Source organism: Nansenia antarctica, assembly GCF_963989245.1.
Source record: "Nansenia antarctica genome assembly, chromosome: 12".
Classification (NCBI taxonomy): Eukaryota; Metazoa; Chordata; class Actinopteri; order Argentiniformes; family Microstomatidae; genus Nansenia; species Nansenia antarctica.
In genome coordinates this window covers 1,246,273-1,258,553 of record NC_137682.1, presented here as the reverse complement: position 1 = coordinate 1,258,553, position 12,281 = coordinate 1,246,273, and the positions used below count along the sequence as shown (strand labels likewise).

Here is a 12,281-nt window from a genome sequence, read left to right as displayed (position 1 = left end):
TTACTGCATGAGGACATCGGGCTCGATGTTGAAGAGCAGGTCGTCGTTGCCGCGCCTCACCTCCAGCAGCAGAGCGGTCTCCTCGGTCAGCGCCCCCTGCAGGTCGGCCGTGGTCATCAGCGGGCGGCCGTTCAGCTTCACGATGATGTCGCCGTCTCTGATGCCTCCTCTGAGAAAGGAGGGAAGGTTGGAAGGATTGTGTAAATGATTAATTAGGACTACATCCTCATCTGGCTCCAATTAGTCTAAATCGTTTGTGTCAACAAGAAAAGGGAGATTTAAGATTAAGAAGTAGATTTTGTTAAAGAAATTATCAAAACCATCGGATGTCAGTGCACTCTTCGAGCAGTCCCACTCATATTTTTCATTTTATTGACAGAAGTAGAGATTTAGACAGGAAGGATGGGAGAGAGAGAGAGGAGGGATGACATGCAGGTTATATGTCCCCGGCCGGAATCGATGATGTAACCCTGCGGTTACATGGTCAATGCTTAACCCGCTACGCCACCTAAGCGCCCCAGTGCAATCTTTGTTGACGATGAGAAAGAAAGGCTAATATGGCTTGTGAAGTACTCTCAGCTCAGTACTACATCAAGTGTCAAAAGGTCACATGCTGTATTAGAAGTGGCTGGGACCTGGGTGCTTGGTGGCCTAGCACACTAAGGTGTCAGCCATGTAATCGCAGGGTCCCCTGTTCGATTTCGGCCATCGACATATCCTGCATGTCATCCCTCCTCTCTCTCACCCATCCTACCTGTCAATCTCTACTGTCTCTATCCTCCTCTCTCTCTCTCACCCATCCTACCTGTCAATCTCTACTGTCTAGAGCAATGAAGCAGAAATGCCCTAAAAACACATTGGCTGGCACCTACTTCTGGGCAGGGGAGTGAGGCACCACTTCATGGACGTAGATGCCACTGCTGACGTCAGGGAAGTCTGGATTATGCTGCTTCAGCTCCTCAACCAGCCTGCACACGCACACGCACACGCACACAGGAGTTAGGTATGGAGGCACATTGTTATTCGGTTGCACATGTCTGCCAGTATCATCATCATCATCATCATTCTGCAAGACTTACGATTGTGTGATAGTGAGCATCCTTATTCCAATGAAGCGTTTCTTCACTGATCTCACTTCTGTAAGAGAAGAAACATGTTTACACAGATGATGTTGAGGTAAAAGCAGCATCTGTCATTGATGCACCTCACCACCACCACCTGAGGTTTTCGCTCAATCCAAAAGTTAGCAAGACCATTATTACGTAAATCCATTGTGAGCTATGGCCGAAAGATGCTCTTAGTGCTACGACGGTTTCAGGATATACGTCCAGTTATTGCTTTGAATTACAATAATAATCAAGAGGTTTTTAGTCAGTTGGAGGTGTTGGTGTGTAAACCTACCTTTCCCTTTCCCCTGCTTGTCCATTGATTCGTTGAGGAAGCGTGTGATCCTGTCAGACGGGATGGCGAAGGAGATGCCCGCTGCCACCTTCAGGGTGTTGATGCCAATCACCTCCCCATCCTGATACAGACAGACAGACAGACAGGGGGACAGACGGACAGGGGGACATACTGTCCTGTTAGATCTGCCACACACACCTGCTTCAACTCAACGTCATCAATGAAGAAATGGGTGAAATGAGTACTGACCAAATTGACGAGAGGTCCACCTGAATTCCCATACTGAAAGAGTAAGAAAACAATCAATCAACTAGAAGATCGCTATTCAGATCCAAAAAGACATATGGGTAATAATAATAATAATAATAATAATAATACATTTATTTTATAAGGCGCCTTTCAAGGCACTCAAGGTCGCCGTACAACAAATTTAAAAAACAGTTACAAAATTCAAATACAGAGAAATATACAGTATAAACATAGCTAGCAGCAGAGCAACACGGGAACAGTAAGTCAACGAGCATACGCCTGCGTAAACAAGTGAGTTTTGAGGTGAGTTTTGAATGTGGAGGTAATTTCCTTGTGCACTGAAGTTGCATAGGTTTTAGTGAGTAAAATCTCGAGCTTTAGCTTTTGTATGATCAAAACAAACGCCTACACACTGTATCCTGAGTTGTATTCTGAGTGTGAATTGGGTTGGGATCTGTAGTCATATTGACTTGAGTGTCTCACGTTGATGATGGCGTCAGTCTGGACGTAGTCCATGTCAGAGTCCTTGATGCCCAGCTCTTTCCCGTCTCTCTGGGCGGTGCTCACTATCCCCGTGGTAACCGTGTTCTGGAGGGCGAACGGGCTGCCGATGGCGACCACAAACTCCCCTGGTCTCAGGTCAGCAGAGTGGCCCAGCAGCAGGACGTGTAGTTTTTTCTGAGAGGAGAGAAACAGAGACAGGGTATATACAGGAATCTTGAGGTTAATTTGAAAGTGACAGTTGGATCTAAGTGACAGTTGACACTAGAACAGCCGTGTCTATGTTACCTACTCAGGGTATATACAGGAATCTGGAGGTTAATTTCAATACCTTTCTTAGACTTTTTAAAGACCTTGTCAATATTTTTCCAGACCTCACCGCCACTTGGAGCTGTAACCGTTGACATCAGTGACACCTTTAACTTAACAGTTTTAGTTTGCAACAGACTAGACCACTATCATACAACAGCATTTCGTTTTTTAATAAAACTGATAAATTCACAAACTTTTACTAAAGGTTTTTAGGACTCAAACTCTTCTAGTGAGTCTAACTCAGAAAAATACCTACAAAATTCAAGACCTCATAAAATCGTGATAAGACTTTTTAATACTTATTAAGGGTCTCGATTTTCCCAAAATTGATTTATCAACTTTTAATACTTTTCAAGACACATACCCTGAGAGAAGGAGATGGAGGAGTGAAGAAGGAATGTTGTTAAGTAAAAACACATGCTCATGAGATGGATAATGTAAGAGAGAGAGAGAAGGAGAGAGAGAGAGAGAGAGAGAGAGAGAGAAGGAGAGAGAGAGAAGGAGAGAGAGAGAGAGAGAGAAGGAGAGAGAGAGAGAGAGAGAGAGAGAGAGAGAAGGAGAGAGAGAGAGAGAGAGAGAGAGAAGGAGAGAGAGAGAGAGAGAAGGAGAGAGAGAGAGAGGGAGAGAGAGAGAGAGAGAGAAGGAGAGAGAGAGAGAGAAGGAGAGAGAGAGAGAGAGAGGAGAGAGAGAAGGAGAGAGAGAAGGAGAGAGAGAGAGTGCTGTGACGGAATTCTTTAATAAGGTGGAGTGTTGGAGTCACACATCGCCCTGTCTTTCTCCCTGTAAGGTTGATCCATTGTTTGGGAGTTTTGCTGATGGACAACTTGTGTAATCGGGATGGTCTCCCCCCTCTCACAGAATCCCCCTACATTTCCCAAGAGAGGTAGGGCTGCGTCATGAACTGTGCACCTGAGCCTGAACCATTCAGCCTCACCCTAGGGGGGAGTGTGTGGTTTGAGGTTTCACTACGCCTCATTAACCCTATCATAAACATTACTTGACAGACACCAGTTGTTCTGTCACCACTCCAGACCTCTGACCCTAATTAAATACCCATTCAATGACTCATTATCTTGGTGGAATTACCCACATGTTTTAACAACGAGCCCTTCCCATAATATGGAGCAAAACAACTGTTGTACAGTACGTGGATCTCTCATAGAGAGGTGCTCTTTAAAACAATGCATAAAATGTTTGTAGTTTGTAGTTCTTATCTGGAGATATTTGGCAATGGTCCAACACAAGAATGTGCCCATGGCAAAATAAGACATTTCTGAAAAGGAAATGATATAATTTCTGTCAATTATATGAACTAAATTGTGATTTAGTGTCTGCCTAGCAATCCAGAGCCATTAGTACATGTACCGGTACTATGATCTCTGATTGAGATTTAGACATGTTTGATGATGATTACAATGAGCCTGTCCTCAGATTTCTACTTCCACCAGCCTCCACTACTATTCATGGTTCTCAAGCAGTCATGACCTCTAAAGGCCAATGCACACGGCGTGTGATTTTGTCGCACGACAACATTCGATTCTCAATTCACACCAATGAATGAATGAATGAATGTGAATGGAGAATCGAATGTTGTCTTGCGACAATATCACATCGCACGCCGTGTGCATTGTCTCATTGGGTCTCATTCAAAACAATGGAATCGAATTCGGCGGTGCGACAAAATCGCACGCCGTGTGCATTGGGCTTAAGTTCAATGAGATATGACAGTAAGAGGACTCTTCGTCTCACCAGTGGGTTGACTTTGATGGTGGCGATGTCAGACTTCTTGTCGATGTCTTTGATGGTGGCCTCGTATATGTCCCCATTGTGCATCTGGACCTTCAGCTGCTGGCGGCCCGACATCGGCGTGGTGCTGGAGACCACGTGGGCGTTGGTCACGATCACACCCGTCTCTGACATCACAAACCCTGACCCGCTGGACAACGGAACATTCCGCCCGAATAGTGGGTGTCTGGAGGGGTCAAGAGGTCAACATGGGGGGGTCACTGACACTGTCATAGGCAGTGACTACTATGGCCATAATTCAATCAATTGCAGGTAGTGGTTAAGGTTAACTGCAGGTTCACTCAGGATGTTTACTCTGTCCTGGCGTCAATGTCCAAAGACAATGTCTGTGAGAGAGGAACAGCTTGTGGGGGGTGTCCTATCAGCTTGTGTCCTATCATTGTGTATTCATACTATTTTAATACAATGCGGGTTGCCTTTATCTGCAATTGATTGAATTGAGGCCTACAGTGTTAACCTCACAACAAGGGCAGGTTTGGATAGAAGCATAGACTTGCTGTATACCAGTAGAGGCTTATTGTAATGCATGGAATGGAATAAAATTCCTCATTCCATTCCATGCATTACAATGAGCCCGTCCTCCGATTTCTGCCTCCACCAGCCTTTACATAAACACACGTTACCTGAGGAAGAGTTCTATGTGCACCACGTTACCTGAGGAAGAGTTCTATGTGCACCACGGCAGGGGCGATCTTCTCCACCACATCAGCTATGAAGTTGAATCTGAACCTGGCGCTGATGGGGTTAGGACCTATACTGGCAGGAAGAAACAGAATACTCATGTTAGTAAGAATGTCACTCCTCTCCTGTACCATTACATTACACATTACATATTCAAGTACAAAGACAGATTCCAATGAGAAGATTATTATTATACAAACCAAATCAAGCTTTGATTATATTAAGCCTGGAGATTATATTTGGCTCAAGGCAGTGGCTGACTCAGGCTGTTTGAAGGGCAGGGGGGGCGAAAAGGAAAAAAGGGCACCTACTGCACAACATGGGACCCCATCAGTGCACATGGTCAAGTTTAGACCATTGGAAGGACAGCCAATAGGGCACATCCTCTAATTTTGCCACTCAAAAGGGCACTTTAGTGCGACGTTTTTCAACTGTGGGGGCACATGGTCAAGTTTAGACCATTGGAGGGGCACCAATAGGGCACGTCCTCTAATTTTCGCCACTCAAAAGGGCATTTTTGCCACTCAAAAGGGCACTTAAGCGAGACGTTTTTCAACTGTGGGGGCACCAGGAGGGGCGGTCGCCCCCCTGCCCCCCCCCCTCCCGAGTCCGCCAGTGGCTCAAGGTGTGGCCAAAGACATTTGTCCAGCTCCAGTTGGGCAATAACGTTCTATTCTATTCCATTAGGAAGGGGTTGGCTATAGGGGAGGCTAGTTGAGGTAGAAATCCTCAAGAGAATTATAATGCATGCAATGGAATAAGGAATGGTATCAAACTGTTTTAGAACCATTCCTCATTCCATTCCATGCATTATAGTTGTCTTCCATACATTCCCATCATTTTACCTCCACCAGCCTCCACTGCTTGTCTGCTATATCAATAGCAGCATGGAGGATTACACAATGACATACGTTTTGGTGCTCCCTACTCTACACTACTTTCCCCTTTCGTACCCACCTCTTCTTTAAAGCCACCCTCAGTAATTTGGCCTAAAAACAGCGGGGAGGTTCTGCCTGCGCTGCTCTGGGCCATGAAAGAGCCGTGGTGGGGCGCAGCAGTAAGCTGATGGTAATTACTGACGGTTATTTCCAGCTCATGGTGGAACAGCGGCGTTCTCCTCAGCTGACCGTGGCTTCCTAAGACCGCCTTGGCTACAGATCTAGCATCAGCTCCACCCTCAGCTCCACCCTCCCTCTAGCCTAGCATCAGCTCCACCCTCCCCCAAGACTAATCATTCCCAGTCAGGCGAAAAGGGGAAAAAACTGACCTAAAACTCTGTTTCTACATGTGGGTTACTGTGAGTTTCTACATGTGGGTTTCTGTGACCGGCGCCTTTGGCACCTGAACAATCACACTGAAGTTCCCCTTTGGAGTGTTAACACAACATGCCCTGGAACAAACCGGCGCTGTGCTAGTGACCGAAATATAGGCATACAGACATAGTGTTCACGTACTCACATTTATTACATATCAATTCGACATCTATTACACCTTTATTACACATGTATTATCCATGATCAGTAGTGTATGTGTGCATGGAACCAATAATTACACAATAATCATGAGCAAAATGAGGAATTGTGCTATTATTAGGTTGTGCACTTCGCTCTTTCTGGATTTCAAGGATAAACCGTAAGACCTCTCATTTGCATCAATGCACAGACATGAACTTCAAACATTGAACTCTGGAGTTAAAGATGCAAGCTAAGGGAATCTTAGGGGCATATTTCAACATGACAAATCTGCCCTCTTTGGTTGACTAACCAAGCATTAAAGGAAACCAGCTGATGGCACACTCTTGGCAGTATCACTGGAAAACCAACCAAGCTATTATTGCTGAGTGGTGCAGGACGTTCAATAATGATCACTTAGCTTTTGTCTGTCTGTGCCAGAATCCTTTGCAATTTTAGTTTCAATGTCAATGATGCAATGCAAAGCTATGTGATAGATAAACCCTGGAAAGTGTGGTTTGGAATGAAGAACAGTTTGCTTGGAGAGGGGGCAGGAGGCCATTTGTGACACGTTCTACTGTTTTGGTCCTCATATTGGAAACCAATCAAAAGGTTCAGACTTTTCTTTTGAAACACGGAACTACGTTTCAACGTTGTTGAGAATCACTACACAAACTCGCTAGTCGAGCCAAAATGCTGCAACGCAATGGATTCGGTGAGTAATCCCCCACCGCTACCTAGTTAACTAGAACACTACTTTACATTGTTAGCAGGCTCACACAACAAGCTGTGTTAGTTGACTAACGAGTGTGTCATTGATTTTCAACAACGCAGAAATGTATTCACATTTTTCGAAAGAAAAGTCTGATCATTACATCGGATCCCAATATGAGGACCAAAGCATTAGAACGTGTCACATTTGATAAGAGAAATGTGAGTGTAGGTCTTAGTAACAACATTAGGAACACATCAAGAAGATGCTTATAAATGCTGATATGTGACGGCAACTGGTGAAACTGGGAACAAGGCGGCAACCAATCAAATTGTTCTGACTTTTATTCTGAAAAATGTGGAAAAAAAAGTTTCACTACTACCTCGTTAACAACACTACATTGCTAGCAGGCTCAGAAAACAAGCTGTGTTAGCTGACTAACGTGTGTGCCATTGATTTTCAACAACTCTGAAATGTATTTACATTTTTCAGAATAAAAGTCTGCACATTTGATCGGCTGTCCAGCTGCTGTCAAAAGCTGTAAGAAGTCAATACAACGTTGTGTTTTACTCCCTAACTCAAGTAGAACTATCCCACACTCAGGAAATGGTCTTCAAGAATAACAAAGGAACCTTAAGTAATTTGCCAATCTAAAAGATTAGAGACTCTGTGATCTCTCTTAATAAACACCCTGATTGGCTTGACTTGGAACACTGACAGGATTAAGGGCAGAAATCTCATCATTCATCCACATCCCTCCCTAACAACTAACTCCATTAGTCCGACAGACCATGTTATCCTGGATTGCCCGGTGTACCACCCACCCAACGGGATGCATGGTCTGTCGGTATTAGATGACGAGACGATGACGTGGCTTCTGGAGGGGTGTCCAGAAATATAGCCCGGGTGATCCCCTCCTCAACCAGGTCTCGGGGTGGTAAAAGGGTAGCCCCTCGGCCCCACTGGTGGAGTGGAGAGGGAAACAACAACCCATACGCCGAAGAACTAACTCCATTTACCCATTTGCTCTGCTAGAGGACTTCCTGTAGCCTGCACTTCTCCATGGAGACTCAGTGATATCTTTACCATCATGCTCTGGGGTCAAGTTGCCCCTATAGATCACAGATCTAACTAACTAACTCTTCCAAAATTCTACACTTAGGATAACCATTAGTGGGGAAAAAGCTAGACTAACTCAAGTCCTGTGTCTATAGGGGTACTTCCACCCTCACCCCACGTCCCTGTGCTCCACATTCTACAGATGGAACTCTGTGCTCCACATTCTACAGATGGAACTCTGTGTTTCACATTCTACAGATGGAACTCTGTTTCTCACATTCTACAGATGGAACTCTGTTTCCCTCGTCAGGGTAATAGAACTCCTCCAGTCTGGTCTGCAGTAGTCTGGAGTCTGCAGCTCACCTCTGTTTGTTCTGTGTACCGTGGTTCCTCTCTAGGTGTGTTCACACTCCATTTAGTTGTCTGACACTTAGATTCAAGTTGAATCTAATCTAAAAATGTATGTATAAAATGATGGTGCACCAAACACACCATTGTGACGTTGTCGATGGATAGTTGATAGACATTTTCTTTTACACCTTTTTATCTATCTATCTATCTATCAAACAATTTATCAAAATATCAAATGATCTATTATCTATTATCTATCTCGTAAAAGGTGGTGACTAATATTTCCAAAAAGACACTTGACCGAACTGTCATTCGGGATTTAGTTTTCGCCTGTGAGACATTTTTGACATGTCTTACTTTTTACCAGACCGTAAACCTGGTCGCTACCAGGTTTGTTTTGAAGGATTGGTTGCATAGCAACCAAGCAGCGAATGATTTGAGCCACATTCATGGAACTGAACTTGAGTTGAAATTATCGTGAATTAGAAAAAATATAGTCTTGATTGTCTCTAATCGCCCTTCTCGGAATACCCCCCTGGATGACTACAAAAAAATCCAGATACGACCTACAGAAAGCTATCAGAGATGCTAAAAGGCAATACAGGGACCAGGTAGAATACACAATACCTGACGTGGGTCGCAGGCGATTACGGATTATAAGGGCAGACCTCGCAGAATGTGCACCGATGCTTCGCTTCCTGACAAGCTCAACAGCTTTCACGCTTGGTTTGAGGAAAATCCAGCCCCCCCCATAAAGGCTCTTGCTCCTCACGAGGATAGTGTGCTATTGATTACTGCGGCTGACAGCAGTGAGGCTTTTAAGCATGTCAACACCCACAAAGCAGCCGGCCCAGATGTCGTCCCTGGCCGTGTCCTCAGAGCACATGCTGACCAGCTGGCAGATGTCTCCTGTTCCTGTATTCTGTGTATAGGACAAATACACTTTGATCTGATTTTGATTTGACAAACACACATAAAGTAGATGAGGACGAGGTCATGTTATGACTACAGAATGTTCTAGAGGGGAGTCATATTTATTGTGCTAAACACACTTACACTTGTAGGGGAGAGTGGGGTAAGATGAGCCAGTGGGTGAGTTGACCCACCCCCCTGTATCTAGGCAATTGTACTTATTTGTTGTCATGTGACCATACATTCAGGAAGCACCCATCATTTCTATCTGGCTGTGATGGAGAGAAGCACATGGAAAAGTGGTAGGCCTACGTATGTTTTACCACAATAAACTGTTTTGCTTGTCAAAGTCTAAGATGTCTAAAAATATATATCTTACATGCTGGTGATTTGCCAACGTATAATTGGCAAACGGCTCAATTTACCCCTCGACTCGGATCAACTTACCCTTAAGCTGGGGCGAGTTGAGCCACAAGAGCACTTTTTTTATTAGAAGTTATATTTTCACAGCCCTTTGTCATAGATGCATTCTAAGCATTTTGACAGGAGACATCCTGAAATAAAGGTAGATGTTTTCGTTTTACTTCTGTCTCATTTGTCCTTGCGTAGAGGACAACATAAATATAAACTGGCTCATCTTACCCCAGTCTCCCCTATCTACTGTAGGACTAAAGACTACTGTAGGAAACCAGGGGAACTGCCTGCTCCGGGCAGGAGAATGCACATAAACAGAAGGGACACAGGAAATGCAGATAAAAATCACACAGGAAAACACACATAAACCCTGAGAAGTGAACTCATTCATACAGAAGCTGCCAGTTTAGAGGCTGTAGTCTAGGGAGGGCTGGGGATACGGACAGGAGACCATTAGGAGACCACAGAGACTTTAAGGGTTAACTTTAATGACCCAGAGACAGTCTGCTGTGCATATCCTGGCAGAGGAGAAGGGTTTTATAACTGCATGATATATTCTGTTCCAAATAAACGGTTAACACTATTTAATAAACTATTTAAACTACAACTTCAGGTGGAAATGTTATAGACCAGACAAGTCCCCCCTCCTCTCTCTCCCTCTCTCTCTCCCTCCCTCTCTCTCTCTCTCCCTCTCTCTCTCCCTCTCTCTCTCTCTCTGTCTCTCTCTCTCTGTCTCTCTCTCTCTCCCTCTCTCTCCCTCTCTCCCTCTCTCCCCCTCTCTCTCTCTGTCTCTCTCTCCCTCTCTCTCTCTCTCTCCCTCTCTCCCTCTCTCTCCCTCTCTCTCCCTCTCTCTCTCCCTTTCTCTCCCTCTCTACACCTTATGTAATGTAACTATGTTTCCTTTAGACACAAATGACTTACCTATAGTTGCTTAATTCACACGGGCCTTTCTGCGCCTGGTTGACAGCGGTTGCACCCTGCTGCAGAGCCTTTCTGCTGGTCGCCTTCAGCTGGCAGATGTTGCCGTACGTCTTCCCGTCGCTGCCGCAGACCTTCCAGCCCAGTTTGCACTGGCAGAAGCCTTTGGAGAGCCTCTTGCCCCCTGGGTGCTTACAGGCCAGTCCGTCTCCGCAGGGCAGGTCGTCTTTGCGGCCGCAGGGGTCCCCCTCGCCCTGGGCACACACCAGGCAGCAGGCGCAGTGGTCCGGGACGTACCCCCCGGGGCAGCTCGGGCTGGGGCAGGTACTCACGTCGCACCGCGTTGGGCATCTCGGTTTGGGCTCGGCCCCCCGGACCAACTCCTCGACGCAAAGAAAAACCGTGGCAAACAACAGAACCTGCATCGTTTGCTATCAAGTACGACGGGATATGTGATAAACTAAACAAAAAAAACTACACAAATAAAAATCAAAACATAAAATTTACATAACAATTTACTTGGAGGTCATGTTCGTCGTAAAACGGTAACCGGCGATTTGGAAAACGTGAATGCGCAACGCTCCACAGCTTTACGCATCACTGTCCTGAAGGTTGTTGAGATAAAAATCAAACTCGCCAGAGAGTCCTTCGTTGTGAATAAGTTTAAACAGTCCTCTCTTGAATCCACATTAAAAGGAAAAACGCATTTCTAGAGAGATAAATGCATCACAAAATACTCGCGTAATGATGCGTAATAGTCGCTGCAAGTTATCTCTGTTGATTCCGAGGAAGCTCCATTGAACTGTGTGTGAGTGTTCCTCCGCACAACAGAATATATTATTTTCTCTCTCCCAGGTTTGAGAAGATTCCGTATCATTTGGGTCTGCTCCTATGAAAGCGCTCTGGTTCTGGAGAGGCGGAGACCTGGAGACCTCCTCTGGCAACTAAACTCTCCTCCTGGAGGCGGAGTTGGATCATCTCTCCACCCTTCCATCATATTCAGCACGAATATTGTCATCAACATCATATCATACCCTGCGATGATGCGTGACTTTAACTGAAAAAAATAAATTAACTGAGTTGTTAGAACATTGCCACTGTGTCATCACACATCATCACCTCCCATGCCAACACCCAATTCAGTTGGGACCCCAAAAAAAAAAAAAAGCCCATTTGAATTTGATGTGCAATGATGTAACTATTCTGTTTTCACATACCACGGCATGCAGTCAGTCACAAGTGCTTTGGTTTTCCTTTAAAAACATTAAGTAATTCATTCCTCAGATGTGGATGTGATGGCGTGTTTAGTTACTACAGGCCTCCTCCATGTAAGGGCAATTTAAGATGACCAGTCCAGCCCGGTTGGCTGGTTCCTGCAGATGTTGGTCTGTTTTTAGCACATATTTTCTTCTCTGGCTGCTAAAGGGTAATGGGCATATCAGGGGGAGGGTAATACCTGTTTGTTTGGGTAGAGAAGAGGGGTGTCCAACAAGTCATATGTATTTCACCGACCG

At 45.1% G+C, this 12,281-nt stretch overlaps 1 protein-coding gene across 1 annotated transcript; it reads right to left on the bottom strand.

Moving 5' to 3' along the window:
• Positions 1-11,192, bottom strand: LOC308168296 (serine protease HTRA3-like; the record flags this gene model as incomplete). Its single annotated transcript, XM_080542828.1, has 9 exons — positions 1-169; positions 873-968; positions 1,080-1,137; positions 1,402-1,522; positions 1,651-1,683; positions 2,134-2,328; positions 4,213-4,435; positions 4,924-5,025; positions 10,771-11,192. The coding sequence occupies 9 exons, from the start codon at positions 11,190-11,192 to the stop codon at positions 1-3; spliced, it is 1,419 nt and encodes a 472-aa protein (XP_080398954.1).
• Between the last annotated feature and the right edge of the window lie 1,089 nt (positions 11,193-12,281).